The sequence below is a fragment of the Macrobrachium nipponense genome, chromosome 16 (assembly GCF_015104395.2).
Source record: "Macrobrachium nipponense isolate FS-2020 chromosome 16, ASM1510439v2, whole genome shotgun sequence".
Lineage (NCBI taxonomy): Eukaryota > Metazoa > Arthropoda > Malacostraca > Decapoda > Palaemonidae > Macrobrachium > Macrobrachium nipponense.
Genome location: NC_087209.1, coordinates 32,988,378 through 33,005,877, shown reverse-complemented (window position 1 = coordinate 33,005,877; position 17,500 = coordinate 32,988,378). Strand labels below are relative to the sequence as shown.

Here is a 17,500-nt window from a genome sequence, read left to right as displayed (position 1 = left end):
GTAGTATTTCTAAGAAGCTAGATGATTTAGTGTATTTCATTTTACTCTGACCCACTGGATCATGAAGCTGTTGCCAAAGACTAAGCATTTACGTTCCGTCTTTTAATAAATCATTCTACGATCCTTGCCTGGAACATTATAGCATATGTGTGTGTAACGTGTATGAATACATATATATATATATATATTATATATATATATATCTTTATATATATATATAATATATATATATATATATATATATATATATATATGTGTGTGTGTGTGTGTATGTGTGGGTGTGTGCGTGTGTGCGTGCGTGCGTGCGTGCGTGCGTGCGTGTGTATACTATATATACTTCAACAGGGAAGCTCACTAACAAGTAAAAAAAACTCATATTTATTAGGTTACAACGTTTCGACACCAACCAGCAATAAAATTAAATTACAAATATTAAAATGCTGAATAAAGGGACAATAAAACAAACACAGTTATAAATATGAATAAGAACCATATAATATATAATGTATGTATACAGTACATACACACATATAATATATAAATATATATATATATATATATATATGTATGTGTGTGTGTGTGTGTGTGTGTGTGTGTGTGTGAAATCAACAAGACAAACATAGAACAAAAAGCGTATAATAACACAGGTGTAAAGCGATGTTTTTTCTCTTTTACGGTACACTTCTGACTGAACTTTAAACAATGTAAAAGGTATATCTAGAAGAGGAAAGAACGTCCATCAGTTACAGAAACCATGAACTGCCATGACTTGACAGAACCCAACATTAAGGAAAAGGAACAAAATTCCAACATGCGCAATATAGAGCAATTCAAAAAAATACCTGTGATCCGCATAATACAGATATTTACTGTAAGGTGAGTAGTATTTGGCTAATTTTCTGTCAATAATATTCGAGCTAAATGCATGAGATAAGGATAATAAATAATAAATCCTTTTACAACGTTAAAGCCTCAAACTATTTGTAGCAATAAAAATAATAATAATAATAATCATTATTATTATTATCATTATTATTATTATTATTATTATTATTACTTTTTTTTTTTTTTTTTTTTTTTTGTTTTTTTTTTTTTTTTTTTTTTTTTTTTGCTCTATCACAGTCCTCCAATTCGACTGGGTGGTATTTATAGTGTGGGGTTCCGGGTTGCATCCTGCCTCCTTAGGAGTCCATCACTTTTCTTACTATGTGCGCCGTTTCTAGGATCACACTCTTCTGCATGAGTCCTGGAGCTACTTCAGCCTCTAGTTTTTCTAGATTCCTTTTCAGGGATCTTGGGATCGTGCCTAGTGCTCCTATGATTATGGGTACGATTTCATCTGGCATATCCCATATCCTTCTTATTTCTATTTTCAGATCCTGATACTTATCCATTTTTTCCCTCTCTTTCTCTTCAACTCTGGTGTCCCATGGTATTGCGACATCAATGAGTGATACTTTCTTCTTGACTTTGTCAATCAACGTCACGTCTGGTCTGTTTGCACGTATCACCCTATCTGTTCTGATACCATAGTCCCAGAGGATCTTTGCCTGATCGTTTTCTATCACTCCTTCAGGTTGGTGCTCGTACCACTTATTACTGCAAGGTAGCTGATGTTTCTTGCACAGGCTCCAGTGGAGGGCTTTTGCCACTGAATCATGCCTCTTTTTGTACTGGTTCTGTGCAAGTGCCGGACATTCGCTTGCTATGTGGTTTATGGTTTCATTTTTCGTATTGCACTTCCTACATATGGGAGAGATGTTATTTCTGTCTATCGTTCTTTGAAACATATCTGGTTCTAAGGGCCTGATCTGTGCCGCCTGTTTAAATCATTCCTTCAGTTTCCTTCTTGAGCTCTCCCCTCTGTAGCCATTGCCACATGTCATCGCTGGCTAGTTCTTTAGTCTGTCTCATGTATTGTCCGTGCAGTGGTTTGTTGTGCCAGTCTTCTGTTCTGTTTGTCATCCTCCTGTCTCTGTATATTTTTGGGTCTTCGTCTACTTTTATTAGTCCTTCTTCCCATGCACTATTATTATTATTATTATTATTATTATTATTATTATTATTATTATTATTATTATTATTATTATTATTATTATTATTTATTTATTTATATATCTTATTTTATTTATAGTGTGGGGTTCCTGCCTCCTTAGGAGTCCATCACTTTTCGTAATATGTGCGCCGTTTCTTAGATCACACTCTTCTGCATGAGTCCTGGAGCTACTTCAGCCTCTAGTTTTTCCAGATTCCTTTTCAGGGATCTTGGGATCGTGCCTAGTGTTCCAATGATTATGGGTACAATTTCCACTGGCATGTCCCATATCCTTCTTATTTCTATTTTCAGGTCTTGATTATTATTGTTATTATTATTATTATTATTGTTGTTGTTGTTGTTGTTGTTTTTGTCACTGACTTCTTTCCAGGCAGAATATACTAAACATGAGCATATTACTGCGATGCTACAGACATCATCCATGAATTTGGGTCCCCTATTTTATTATTTTTCCTTATTACGCAGTACTTCATCGATCTCTTGATAAGAAGTGCAAACAGCTAGACTTTAATCACACCATGCCAAGTTAACGGAGTGATAAATGATGTCAAATCGATAAGCAATACGTTTGCTTAAACACAATGCTCCCCATTAAGTTCTTAGAAGCACCGGTCTTGCACTAAAAACAATTCACGACATAGCCCTCTTGTTCGGTTCAAAGTGTCAGGACAGTCCTCTTATTCGGTTAAAAGTGAAACAAATTGAAGAATGTGGACTCTGACTCAGTTATCATTATATAATATATATATATATATATTATATATATATATATATATATATATATTTGTAGATTATATATATATATACATTATATATATATACATATATATATACATATGTATAATACTATATGATATACTAGATATACTATAGTAATATATATATATAATATATATATATATATATATATATATATATATATATAAACTGCGTGATAGGATGACCCTGAAACTCACCAAGCTAGAAAGAGGGCTGCGTTTTATCATTTACATAATATATGTATATGTATATACAATACATATTTGTGGGTGTATGCAGTTGCTGAAATATGCATTTTTACATCATTTAAAAAAATATACTGACTACTTTTGCGTGTATAATGAATAATTTTTGAAAAAAAATTTCATAAACAGTCTTACCGATATCACATCTCCGCGATCCATTATTCAGATCTTTAACTTCTATTGGGACCACTCGCTATCGTGACCTTTGATGATCTGTAGATCAATAAGGCCCGCTCCTAGACAACAAGAGTCATGGGAGAAATCAGTCATAAGCAGAGGATATATCCACCTCTAATATTTGCTAAATATTTTTTTTTATATGGTGAAAATTAGCTTATGTAGACAGAGGATTTAAACACTAAATCAAACAAGAGAGAGAGAGAGAGAGAGAGAGAGAGAGAGAGAGAGAGAGAGAGAGAGAGATAACGCGCTTTATTGTATGATCACCACGACAACATTCCTAAGGTCTAAAAAGATTTTTAAAAATTTTAAGCCCTATCGAGAGAGAGAGAGAGAGAGAGAGAGAGAGAGAGAGAGAGAGAGAGAGAGAGAGAGAGAACGAACGCTTTTTCAGTATGATCACTAAGACAACATTCCAAAGGTCTAAAAAGGTCTTTCCAAATGTTAAGCCCAATAGGAGAGAGAGAGAGAGAAGAATAACGCGCTTCTTTTGTATGATCACCACGGCAACATTCCTAGGGTCTAGCAAGGTCTTTAAAAATCTAAAGCCCAATCGAGAGAGAGAGAGAGAGAGAGAGAGAGAGAGAGAGAGAGAGAGATCGTTATTCATAGTTTCATCACTGTTCCTTGACATTGTTTTATTAAAATACAAATGCGAGCTAGTGATTGACACCTTGATTCGTCAATTTACACACAGCTTTCTAGGAGAACGTGGCGTGCCAGACTGGACGCGTTCACTGATGTATGAGACCCTTCGGAGAAAGCGTTCGGCTATCATTAATGTTCAGAACGTTTTTTTTTTTTTTTTTTTTTTTTTTTTTTTGTGAATGCCCTAATAAAGTAACACGAGTAGTCATTGGTGATAATCTCATTTGGTGATAATCCAATATCACTGTCGTTGTGTGTAATGGTATACATACGAAAATAAATACGCACAAAAAACATATAAGCATATATATATATATATATATATATATGATATATATATATATATTTATATATATATATGTGTGTGTGTGTGTGTGTGTGTGTGTGTGTGTGTGTGTGTGTGTGTGTTAACTGTAAGTTCTATAAGCCAAGCGGTCAAAACAAGGATTGTTTGGTTTTGATTTCCGTTTCATTAATTTATTATTTTAATATCCTTTTTTTATGACCTTTGCTTTTGTGAATGAATAAGGAAATCACCCTTTATACCGACCAAAGCTAAATGGAGCGTGCTATGCTGCGCTGGAACCTGGTACTGCCCGTCATGTCTCGCCCCTACCCTCCCGATTCTCTACTTACCCTGACCCAACTGGTTGGATAAACAAGTTTTCAAGAGGAGGGTGGTTGTGCCATGTCTCCCTTACCCTCTCCATACCCTACCTACCCAACCCCACCTGGGGTGGACAAACAGGTTGCAGGAGGATGGTTAATGTGTCAATTCTTACCTACCCACCGATCCCCGCTCTGGACAAACAGGTTTGCAGGAGGAGGGTGGATGTGTCATGTCTCCCCTATCTACCCAGCCCCTACCTCTGGTGGACAAACAGGTTTGCAGGAGTAAGGCGGGTGTGTCATGTCTTCCATACACTCTGACCCCTTACCTACTTCAATCCACACGGGGCGGACAAACAAGAAAGATCTTTTTATATAAATTCCTTATAGTTACTTTCATGCCTCTTATCAGTAAGATTGTCTGTAGAACCTGTAAAACAAATTGTAGGTATTATTAAATGAAAAAAGTTACATATAACTAAAAAAAAAAAAAAACTGAAATTAAACGAGGAATCTTTCCAGGAAGACCAACTTCCTCAACAAATACAAAGAAGAAATACGATAGTTTATCGTATTTGTTCTTTGAAATTCAAGAAAGATTTTAAATTTGTATTAAGGAAGTTGGTCTTCCTGAAAAGATTCCTCGGTTACTTTCAGCTTTTATTAGTTACATGTAACTTTTTTATTCAACAATACGTGCAAGTTTTTATCAGGCAAGCGTGCAAGTTTCTTATAGGTTCTGCAGACAATTTTACTTATAAGAGGCATGAAGCAACTATGAGAAATTTATATCAAAAGAACTTCTAGCCTTTCCGGAAACGGAAAAAACTGTGAGCTGTGATGACCGTTCTCAGAGCTGAATTAACCAATCAATCAATTTGAAACTGAGGATATCACAGAACCCGAGTCATCACAAGGTTTCATCTTTGAGTTCACCATATGCAAAAACCTGTTAATTAAGAACTCTTCCTAAGTAACATTGAATTGAACTGAATATTGAATTTAGACCAAAGGTCAAGCGTTAGGACCTACGAGGTCATTCAGCGCTGAAACGGAAATTGACAGTAAAAGGTTTGAAAGGTGGAAAACCTCGCAGTTTCCCTATGAATCAATTGTTAGAGGAGGGTGGAGAGTAAGAAGGAAGAAAGGGAATATCAAAGAAGGTACAGTAAAAGGAACAAAAGAGGTTGTAGCTAGGGGCCGAAGGCACGCTGCAGAGAACTTCAAGTAACGCACTGACGGCACTAACCCCCGACAGGCCAAGTAACATTGAGGGAAAATAATAAGAGCAATGCATTCACGCGGTTCATAAAAACATAATTAAATGGTAAAAAAACATTCATGCTGATTACCAAGAGATGAAAAAGGTCCTCCTAACATTCGGAATCAGCGATCCTTAAAAGGATATTTCATGTCCACATGACACTTAGGGCACTGCGAGGCAATTCCTTACGGGACGTGGAATGGAATGGAATATAGAGTTTAGGTCAAAGGCCAAACACTGGGACCTGCGAGGTCATTCAGCGCTGGAAAGGAAACAGAAAGTAGGGTTGAAGGGTGTAACAGAAGGAAAACCTCAAAGCAGTTGCACTGTGAAATAATTGTTAGGAAAAGGTGGATAGCAAGATGGAAAAAGAGACTATGAAAGGAGGTACAGTGAAAGGAACGAAAGGGGTTGTAGCTAGGGGCCGAAGGGACGCTGCAAAGAACCTTTAATAATGCCTACAGTGCACCGCATGAGGTAATGTCTACATAAAATTTGGGACGCTGTTGGAAACACACAGGATTCACTGTGCTTAGAATATGTTAAAAGAACATTCATTTTGTTCTTTAATTAATATTATCAAACTTATGTAAAGGATTTTGATGGGATTCTTGGTGGTTACATCATGCTTTACCTGAAATTTCACACTATCATGAGTGACTGAATACCAATATTCATAATGAGTAATAGTCTTATGTATATATATATATATATATATATATATACTATATATATATATATAATAATATATATATAATATTATATCATATACTAATATAATATATAATATATATATATATATATATCTATAATTATCATATATATACTATATATACTATATATATATAATATATATATATATATATATTATATCTATGATATATATAATATAATTCGAACTTCACTGAACTGTCGTCTGTTCCTGAAGATATGAAGATATGATAATTTCTTGAGATTTAGACAAAAACTCGGTGAAATTTTCCGGGAGGCATATTTTTTGCTTGTACGTATGTATGTATGTATATGTATGTATGTAGTATGTATGTATGTATGTATGTATGTATATATCTCACAAGCACAAGAGGCCCATTAAAATACTCGGCTTTATCGCAAATGTAACTTCTGTTAATCACTACTTGATAAGGGTGAGAGTCAGTCCACCGATATATAGTCAGTCCTTAGCTTTAAACCAGAGGGTTCTAATGGGCCTTTTATACTTGAGACGTATCCTGTTTTAACAGAAGAATTTATATATTTATATATACACACACACACACACACACGCACACACACACACACATATATATATATATATTATATATATATATATATATATATATATATATATATATATATATACATTCCCTTCCTACGGGTGGGTTTCGAAAAGTGCTACCATGCGTTTTCTAATAATAATAATAATAAAAAAAACGGCAATAAGTTACTCAACCAGTGCCACTGGCCAAACCCCGCTCCATCACAAGATTTGTTTTTTCGGGAGGTGACGGAATATCGTGATGACCCGTAAATGCACTGACCTGTAATCTTGTGTCCGAGGTAAATTTCTGGCAAAGACATAAATGAGTGAGTGAGGAGGGCGGGACTCCGTCAATAATCGATTTGGCGAAATCCATAAGCCTGAGGGACGGGGCGAGACCTGTCCAGACCCGGTCTCGACAGGGCTCGAATCCCTCAGGATGTTAATTGCCACTGATCGATCGTGTTTGTTGTTGCGATTTGTCCAAACGACGACAATCATTCTCACCTGGCGCTGATACTCGTTTATTCCAGTTACATGCTCGCCTACCAATTCGGTAGTCCCGAGTTCGATTCCCCGCTCCGCCAACGTGGAATCAAGAGGAATTTACTTTTGGTGAATAGAAATTAATTTCTCGGTATAATGTGGTTCGGATCCCACAATTAGCTTTAGGTCCCCTTGCTAGGTAGCTAATTGGTTCCTAGCCACGTAAAGATAGCTAATCCTTCGGGCCAGCCCTAGGAAAGCTGTTAATCAGCTCAGTGATCTGGTTAAACCAAGATATACTTAAACCATTCCAGAGTTTGCAAAAAACTTGTTCTTCGGAACAGTATTGATGAATGGGACACTTTATAAATCCAAAAAAGTGGAGAGAGAGAGAGAGAGAGAGAGAGAGAGAGAGAGAGAGAGAGAGAGAGAGAGAGAGAGTCATCAGCACCAAGCAGCTGAAAATTCAGGCTCAGAAGAAAAGTTGACCAGGTATTACGTTGTAACCAATGAATCCAAAACAAGATTAAAATATCTTTGGTGGGGAATGGAAACTACTCAAGGAAGCTTCTTAAACCGTTATTATCATTATATATCTAAGATCCAAAATTGACTACTAACTTTTATTATTGCGAACAAAATATCTACTCCATCCGTACGTTTCTATCATTGCCAAAGCAGGTCTATCGTCTCCGTCGGGGTAAGCGCCCCCTCCCAAACTTATCCTGTTCCTTCCCGTCTTATTAGTTGGCTTGAGTTAGGTAAGTACACTGGAGTGCCAGTTTCATCGGCTTCTGCCAAATAGAAGAAAAAAAAACAGTTTTTATGACAATTCTAGAGTGATTGTCTGGACACTATAAACAACAAACAAACAAACAACTGCATAATACCTTGCACAGTCTGTGATATAACCGTCATCGAACTGTCATCGGATCAGACACAAAACCGCGAATTATGAGGCACAAAACTGTCATCCGATCCCCTGAGCCGTGTCAACGTTACCTGGATCTGACCTTCAAAACCTCTCTCTCTCTCTCTCTCTCTCTCTCTCTCTCTCTCTCTCTTAACGTAAATGCTCAGATTTTTGTTGTACGAACATAAACTTAGTCAGGAAGTGGTCATGGTCAGCCGTGAGGAAAATAACCAGGCGGTTGATTAGCAAGGGTAGGGAAAATGATCGTCAATTTTCACCTTGCATGTTGACAGGTGTTACCATAAATATCGACAGATATCCATAGACTTTTGGAAGGACACATCACATTATATATATATATATATATATATATATATATATATATATATATATATATATAATATATATAAACATATATAATAATATATAAAAGAAAATTAACTTTTAATCCATCTATTCAGTATATTGCAATAAAACTCGACCAGCCATTTTTGCAATCAAAGCAAAAGATATGATTAAGGGTGAAAATCGCACGAATCGGTATAATGTTTTGTAAACAATAGCTTTGGAGAGAGCTGTAGTACTTACTTCATTTCTGTCCCAAAGGTGAAGGTCAAAAGAAACTCGATGGCCATGAAAGTAATTTAGCTCTTGTGACTCTTTATGAACACTTCATCACTGCACTTATTTTTCAAGTCATAATAACCAGAACACGCAAGCAAAGATTGCTTGACTATTGTAATAAAACGTAATTCTAGTTTTAAAGCACAAGACGTGCAACGCGTAGTCATATTCATTAATCACAGAATGATTTGATGGCTGTGAAGTTAATGTGAGGCAGTGGCGTTCAGACACAAATTAGTTATTTGTGCAACACTTATACACCAAAAACCTAAGCTGAGTTCGGGTTAAATGGCGAACCATTACCTCCAGTGTTTTTCACCGAGTGTTCCGCATAACTCTAAAATGTACTTGAGTGATGACAAAACTTTCATTCGTCTGTTTTTATTTCTTTCTTTATTCTAAATAAACAGTTCAATATACGGCTGTGGCTTTAAAGTATTATGACGAAGAATACTGAATACACTCTCCTCCGTAATGGTCAGTTTTCCTTAAACTGCGGCTGTCATCTTACTACAAAAAAACTGTAGTTTGGTCTGTCTGTCTGTCGTCTGTAAGCACTTTTCACCGGTTCCGGAATCCCACGCAAGTGCTTAACAGCTGACGGACCAATTTATTAGCATTAGGGGTTAAAGAGGGGTGAAGGAGAGAGGGTCTTTCCCTACTCAGTGACTAACTAACTAACAAGACGAAGCCATTTTCAAATCGTTGCTGAATATGGTAAGATACGGTTGAAAATTACATCCGGGAAAACTACCGCTCGGTTGGTAGTTTACGGTAAACATTGAATTTTGAATCCTTACGTTCTGACAAGAAGGTCAGACCCCACTAACTAGTTGTAATACAAAATGACACTGCTCTTAAAATGAAGCAGCTCAGACTGTCAGAAAAGTATCTTACTAGTATTTACTGTCTGAGAGTACAGAGCTGAAACTACGAGAATAACCAAAATTCGAGTAACTAGTCGCTTCGTGAAGAGTTTGAGAGACTAATACGAAACAAAGAGATTTGAGCAGCTTTTGTATTTAGTTTAAATGTTCATTTTTGGTAAGAGGATTGTATTGAGCGCCAGCTCTGCCGGTCCTCTTGGATATCAGGATAACAGACCTAGCAATGTGTGTTTCGTCATTTTAAAAATCTGATTTTCTCGATTGTTTACAATAGAATCGAATATTCTACGACAGAAGGCCTTGGCCTGCGTTTACACCAAGCTAATCGAATCGATTCAGTTCAGGAAGATTAAACACGATTCATGATTCGTCTTGATTCTCCACACTATTTTCAATGTAACCGTTGACACCAAATGAATCGAGTCAATTCAAATCATGCCGATTAGCTTGGTGTCAAAGGTTACATTGAATCATGAATCGTGTTGATTCTTCATGAAGTGAATCGATTCTTCATGAAGTGAATCGATTCGATTCGCTTGGTGTTAACACAGCCTTAGTCTTTATCACCTCTACTTCTCAAGTACAGGAACCACTTGGGCTCCGGGATACTTAATGAAAAGCCAGTAAATTCGTGAACAGTTTGAAACCTACTATGGCGCTTCTTATCACAAAAGGGATTGTGACTTTCACTGATTTAATGATAATCTAGTATATAATAAAATCCGAGTGTATCTTGTTTTTCCTCTCCCGGGTGACAGTACGGGGAGACATGACACAGCCACCCACCCCATGAAAACCGTTTTGCCCTACTTGGTGGGAACGGGATGGGTAGGGGGAGTGACCCGCCCTACTCCTACAAACTTGTTTGTCCATCCAAGGTGAGGGCAGGGTAGATAGAGGAACGGGAGAGTAGGGGAGATCCACCCTACTCCTGCAAACCTGTTTGTCCACCCCATGTGTGGCCGGGGTAGGTAGGGGATCGAGGGTAGAGGAGACAGCAACGCCGGGTCCCAGGGCGCGACAACAAGCTCGTAATGGCAATAATAAATGTACGCAGAAGAAAAGGGCAAACAAATACCGAACTCCTTATAGATCCCTCTTCCTTTTGCTACGATATAAGCAAACCTGCTAAAGTGACTCCAGGATGTGATGGCTTTCCAGGAGGAGTCATTCACTGCCTTTGTAGCGGATATGGACGTCATGCGAATGTCACTTTGGATAAGCGATTGATCTGCTGTTACTCACTGGCTCCACAACCACGCCAGTCAACGACGCTAAAAATATTTTGTGGAAAGAGACAGAATCTGTGCTAGACATTTTAATGGCAATGCTGCGATCGCAAGGATAAGCCATAAAATATGTAGCTCCAACCTTTGGTGAATGAAGCCTTTCTAAAAAGAGCGCTGCAAATAAGTTAGAGATTTTGTTGACTGAAAATGAAGTCACGTGTACATGGCAGGTTCTCGTCTCCCTAATAAGTGCTGCTACTTTTGTTATTCATTTGTTAATTCTTTATCTCTTTAACATCCGTTTTTATTTGTAATTTTTACCTGACTTCCCTCAAAAATGATAATTTTTCAAATATATTTCACTGTATACACTCCACATCTACCTTTCCTTCTTTTTATGTGTTATTCTCTTTAATAAGCATATTTAATTGTTGGATGGATTACCTCCTCACGAATATAAAGCCATCTTCTCTCATTTTTCAATTGAGTATATTGATCGCTAAACTCTCCCAGTACCAGGTCAAATATAGGTGCAATACTCCTTTTCTCTCTCTGTTTCATGTTGAATTTGATTCACAGAAAAATAATAAAACTTGATTTGCAATTTGATTAATGAAATTAAGACCCAGTTTTCCAGATGCCTCAACGAAGCAATGCTGGAAGCCTTTGAAAACATCGGTTTCTGACTCACGGTCAAACATGAATGTATTTCTTCCTCCTCAAAGAAAAGCGGAAAGAAATAAACAAAACATTAACAGAACGAAACAAAGTCGCATCGAAAGAGATAAATACGTACTATATATAATCATGATAACATTGTCTACATCACAGGTCCAAGACTGCAGTCAGTCCAATATACGGGAAACTAAGGATGAAGAAGCACTGCATTGTCAGCATTTAACAGAAAATTGCTATCGGTGAAATGGTATCAGCACACACACACACACACATACACACACGGATACACTCACACAAATGCACACACACACACACACACACACACATATATATATATATATATATATATATATTTGTATATATATATATACTTATATATATATATATTATATATATATATATATATATAGATATAGATATATGTATGTAGATAAATTCCTCTGGCTTACAGCTAATATAGTCCTTAGCTTAATCCAGAGTATTTAAATGGACCTTTTATAATTTATATATATATATATATATATATATATATATATATATATATATATATATTGGTTGTTACAATTACAGTGGCACCTCTAAACATTAAAAGTGGGACTCTTTTAATAACCACAAGACAGTTCTGTTTGCGACATCAGAAACAGTCAGACCAAAGATGAGGCGCTTCTTCTTTGAAGTCTTAATCATTGAACATACCCTGGACAGACAGGTAATATTATTATTATTAACTGAGGAGGTCTAAATCAATCTCGGTCACTACAGGTAGTAATCTGCGTTACTGAGCGCAATTTCCATGATTAAAAACACCTTGTGAATAAAATGTCAGATTCCATAATGACAGACTTTATCGCCGATACGACATGATTCAGTTTTGTCGGAATGCACGAGGTTCCTGTTATTGATGTTTGGTAGCGATCTCCTTATCATCACTTCTCACATAAAAATTACTTCAAAACTGCCTTTGACACCGTTATCGTACATCAACTCAGGCGGCTGAAGAGTGTGTTGAGCGTGTGAGTCACCAAATCTCAAATTTTTTATGAGACCTTTGTTACTTATTCCGCATTTCTAGTTTTCTGTCAAAGAAAACTATTGAGGAGGCTTTGTCTCTCCGTCCGCACTTTTCTGTCCTCACTCAAACCTTAAAAACTGCTGGGGCTAGAGGGCTGCAACTTGGCATGCTGATCCTCTACCCTCCAAACATCAAACATGCCAAATTGCAGCCCTCTAGCCTCAATCATTTTTATTTTATTTAAGGTTAAAGTTAGCCATAATTGTGCGTCTGGCAACGCTATAGGTTAGGCCACCACCGGGTCGCTTCTGAAAGTTTCATGGGTTGCGGCTCATACAGTATTTTACGCTGTACAGAAAACTCGATTGCGCCTAACTTACTGGTTTCATTTCGTTTTTACTGTGACCCCGAGCATGACTTCTACATCTATATTCTCTTTCTCATTACAATTTTCTTTTCAGCCTTCCATTTCACAGAAATAAAGTCTCCTAAGAGATTGCTTGATCCCTGGGTGCTTTTATCGTCATCAAATGACCTTTGCATTGTCGGAAGTGAGGAAGTAGAAGGCATTCCATCCGGGTCCCTCACCCAATGACCTTTCGGTTTGTGCCGAGGAATTTTAGAATCACTCTCGGTTATAGTAAGAGTAGCGCTACAATAACTAATCTTGCATACCTGCAAGAATTCTCTATCGAAAATTGCAGTCAGTGTTCTTAGACTTCCGGCATTCCTTTTGTGCCATAATCTTTTATGTCCGCGGAACAATCTGTAGGTGCTATGGATTTGTAGTGCAGTGACCGAGACGCCAATACCCCTACGCCAAGCAAGCCACTACAACCACGAAAAGTACGCTACGTCATGACTGACTCATTTCCAGTAGTGAAAATCCCGCCATTTGGTGAGAAGATGATTCAGGGAATACAGAGAGCTGGAGAGTGCCGAATTCTGGATGTATATGCGGCAAAATAGATTTCAGTATCTTGCATTTAATTCCTTCCTTTGGTGTTGTGAAATATGCTTTTATGACTGTTTATTAGGCCCTTTCTTTTTCCAGAAATGAGTTCATATATCTTCAGGGGAGGCGCTATGGTATGAGGTCAAATGTTATTCTAGCTAATGGCTGATCCAACCCCTTTTAAGATTTCATCTCAAAGTTTTCTCCTCATTCATATGATCACTTTTGGTATATTAAGAAGAAAAGCAACAGTTAGGATTGTGACAGTTGTAATGATGACAGTCACACGCGATGAATATCTAGGAAGAAAACAAACGTAATCAATGTCAATCAATAAGAGACAAAAAATCGCACAAGTATGTTGCAAAAAAAAATACTACAAAAATAAAAGGTACTGGAAGGAAAAAAAAAAATAATGATGACAGTCACACGCGATGAATATCTAGGAAGAAAATAAACATAATCAATGTCAATCTTTGAGAGAAAAAATCGCACAAGTATGTTGCAAAAAAAAAAAAAAAATACCATTAAATAAAAGGTACTGGAAGGCAAAAAAAATAATGATGATAGTCACACGCGATGAATATTTAGGAAGAAAACATACACAACCAACAATCAACCTTTGAAAGAAAGTAAAAATCGTACGATCACATTAGTATGTTGCAAAAAAACTATATGCCACTAAAATAAAAGGTACTGGAAGGAAAAAAAATATTAATAAAAAATATGGAGGGGCATTTCCATTACCAGGTACATGTTCCCTTTATAAAGGGGGGGAGGCCCCTTACAGGACCCCTAGTGAATCTATCCGTAACACAACCGACGCTTTATTGTTATTATCAGGGCCCCTAGTGAGGTCCCTCGCCCTATTCTCTCCCATGCCTTTCCTTATTTCCTTTCTTCCTCCTCCTCTTCTCATTCCTTGTCTCCTCCATCCTTGGTCGATATAGTGATTGCATACCATCCCCCCAACACCCCTGCTAGAGGGTATCCCTTCAGACGCTCCTCTTCCCCCCTCCCCCAAATAACCATGGTTCATTTCTCCCCTAAACCGCCCACCAGGGATCTCAGCCCCTTCATCCAGCCCCGTCAACACCTTTAGCCTGTCTCTAGATTCACTTTCGAAGAGATTTATTATGCCATCTGCTCATCCCTGAGTGACTTTTGTTTTTAATTGTTCTTTCTGCTTATTCCTGTTGCCATTATTACATCTTCACTATTTAAGGTTTTTCTTAAAAGTGCCATTGCTGTTAATTCCCGAAGCTTGGCTGAATATCTTTAAGTATGGTTTTCAAAACACCTCGGTCATTATTGTCTTTAGGTGTGGTATGCAAAGCCTCTTAGACAGATGCTTTTAAAAGTGGTTTACAAAACCACCTGCCTCAATGTCCATTGGTATGGTTTTCAAAACCACCTGGTACACATCTGGAAGTGTGATTTTCAAAACCGCATAGAAAAATATGTTTAAGAATGCTTTTCAAAACCACATCTAGGTGATTTAAAATGCAGTTTTCGAAGACAATCTTTCAAAACAATTCCAGATCTCACCAAGTAATTGTTTTCTTACTTTCCCTATTCATTCACACTGAGCTGGGTAGAGGAAGTCCAAGCTTAATTTAGAATTCAAGGAATTTAGTATATTAAAATGATTTCTTGCAGTATAAGCCCAGAATCTTGTTCTGTTTAATAATGGTTTGTTATCCACAAAGGTACTTACATCGCTTTAGATTAAAGCATGTTAGAAATGCTCGCAGTTCCCATTAATTCTTATATCTGCACACGTATATCTCTTTATTCTGTGATCTGTATTTTACTTTACACAGTATGGAAGGGAGCAGTAAGTAATAAAAAAATATACTGATTATGGCTAGAAAAAGACTAATGTATCTTTTAAATTCTAACTTCAGTTCCTTTTGATCGATTTCTTTAAATGCAGTATATGAAAAGTCAATCATCAATAATGTAAGGGATTAATAATACAAATAAAAATGACGAACGCAGGAAAAACTGAAGAAGTAAAACGAAAAGAACTCTAATCTGCGACCCTCAAAGCCTCTACTTCAACTAAAGCGCCTGGTTTTGACAGCGCCGCGTGATTCACATCCAACAATTGCAGACGCAGATCGATATATACTATATATACATATATGAAGCCTGCGACCTTATATATGACTTTGACAGTCACTGCCACTGTTCCAGTGTCGTTGCGTGTGATAAGGCAACCGTATATGTTGTCCGACCCACGGTTCCACACTCACGCAAATCTGCCGTAATAATACGCCCTGCATTTGTTCTTTCACTTCTGTCCGTCTATCAGACGCCGTTCTGGACCTGAAAAAAATCGAGTAGGTTTTCCGTTTGCTTTCTGCATCAGCTGCAGTCTTTTATCTGCTTTGGGGCGTCAATTAATCGGGTCTTTTAAGCAGCGAATCTTATCTTTGTCTTCACGTATTCGTAGTGCTTAGTTTTCTTTCATCGTTTACGCTGAGAATTATTGCCCTCTTTTCTTTCCGTTTTTCTTATCAGCTGCAATAAATATGTCTTTCATATCTATCTCAAAATAAATATACAAATCTCTAAAAGGATTTCCTCATTCTCCTTCTTTCTGTAGGAATTAGTGGTCTCTTTTCTTTCATTTTTTCTTATTTACAGCAATAAATATAGCCTTCAGATACCTTTTGAAATGAATATATAAACAAGTCTCGAAGGCGCAGATTCCTTACCCTCCTTCCTCTTCTTTCCGCAAGGTGCCAACATTAGATATTTCATAAAATTTGGCTTTCGGAATCTAATACTCAAACACCATTCCATACATTTCCTATTGAATAATAATTTCTCTCTCTCTCTCTCTCTCTCTCTCTCTCTCTCTCTCTCTCTCTCTCAAAAAGCTAGACAAAATCATTGGGACACTGTGAATGAACAATAAAACAATAAAAGTGAGGTGCATGCTGTCTCATCGGATGGGCTAATAAGTCTTTCAGCCATCCTAATCCTCGTAACTCCTTGTAAATCAGTGTGTGTGCGTGTGTGTGTTTGCGTGTGTTTGATGCATCGCACAGTGAGCATAGAAATATATATGGCTTTATTCTTGTGCGCAAGTACACTCATGTTATACGAACGTTCTAATGTGAGTACAAAATATTACACCATTTTCATTGTAGAGAGTGAATATTAGTTATAGCGGTCATTTGAATACGAGATTAAGACAGGATGAATTTTGTTTGCTATTGAATTTCATTTACACTTGACATTTACACCACATTTCATACAGAATTCGTCAATTTTCATTGATATTACGTAAAGATACCTAAATGGATCGTAAATAAAGTGAAGTTGCTCTAAAAATTCTCTATTAATAGCTATTAATTGTGGCTCCTAGGTAAACACACTGAAATGCATATATATATATATATATATATATATATTATATATATATATATATACAATATGCACTTCCTTCAGTATTTTTATTTGTGAGCCACAATTAATAGCTATTAATAGAGAATTTTTAGAGGAACTATAAATTTAGTTACAATCCATTATGCCTATCTTTACGTAATATCAATGAAAATCGACGAATTCTGTACGACATGTGGTGTAAATATATATATATATATATATATATATATATATATATATATATATATATATATATATATATATATATATAGTAGTATATGTGTATGTGTGGTATACA

The 17,500-nt window shown here is 36.6% G+C and overlaps 1 protein-coding gene across 10 annotated transcripts in view; it reads right to left on the bottom strand.

The window, feature by feature from the left end:
• The window catches only part of LOC135195644 (uncharacterized), a 144,542-nt gene that overhangs the window by 35,500 nt on the left and 91,542 nt on the right, over positions 1-17,500 (bottom strand). For 2 of the 10 annotated variants that reach the window (XM_064222014.1, XM_064222016.1), the window contains one exon: positions 8,127-8,299. The exons of 6 other annotated variants lie outside the window; for them this stretch is intronic. Coding sequence is in view for 1 of the 4 variants with exons in the window: in XM_064222009.1 (XP_064078079.1) it covers positions 3,196-3,219 (24 nt within the window). In the remaining 3 variants the exon portion in view is untranslated. Of the gene's footprint in view, positions 1-3,195; positions 3,373-8,126; positions 8,300-17,500 lie in introns of those variants that run through there. 2 more of the 10 variants (XM_064222015.1, XM_064222009.1) reach the window with 2 other exon arrangements.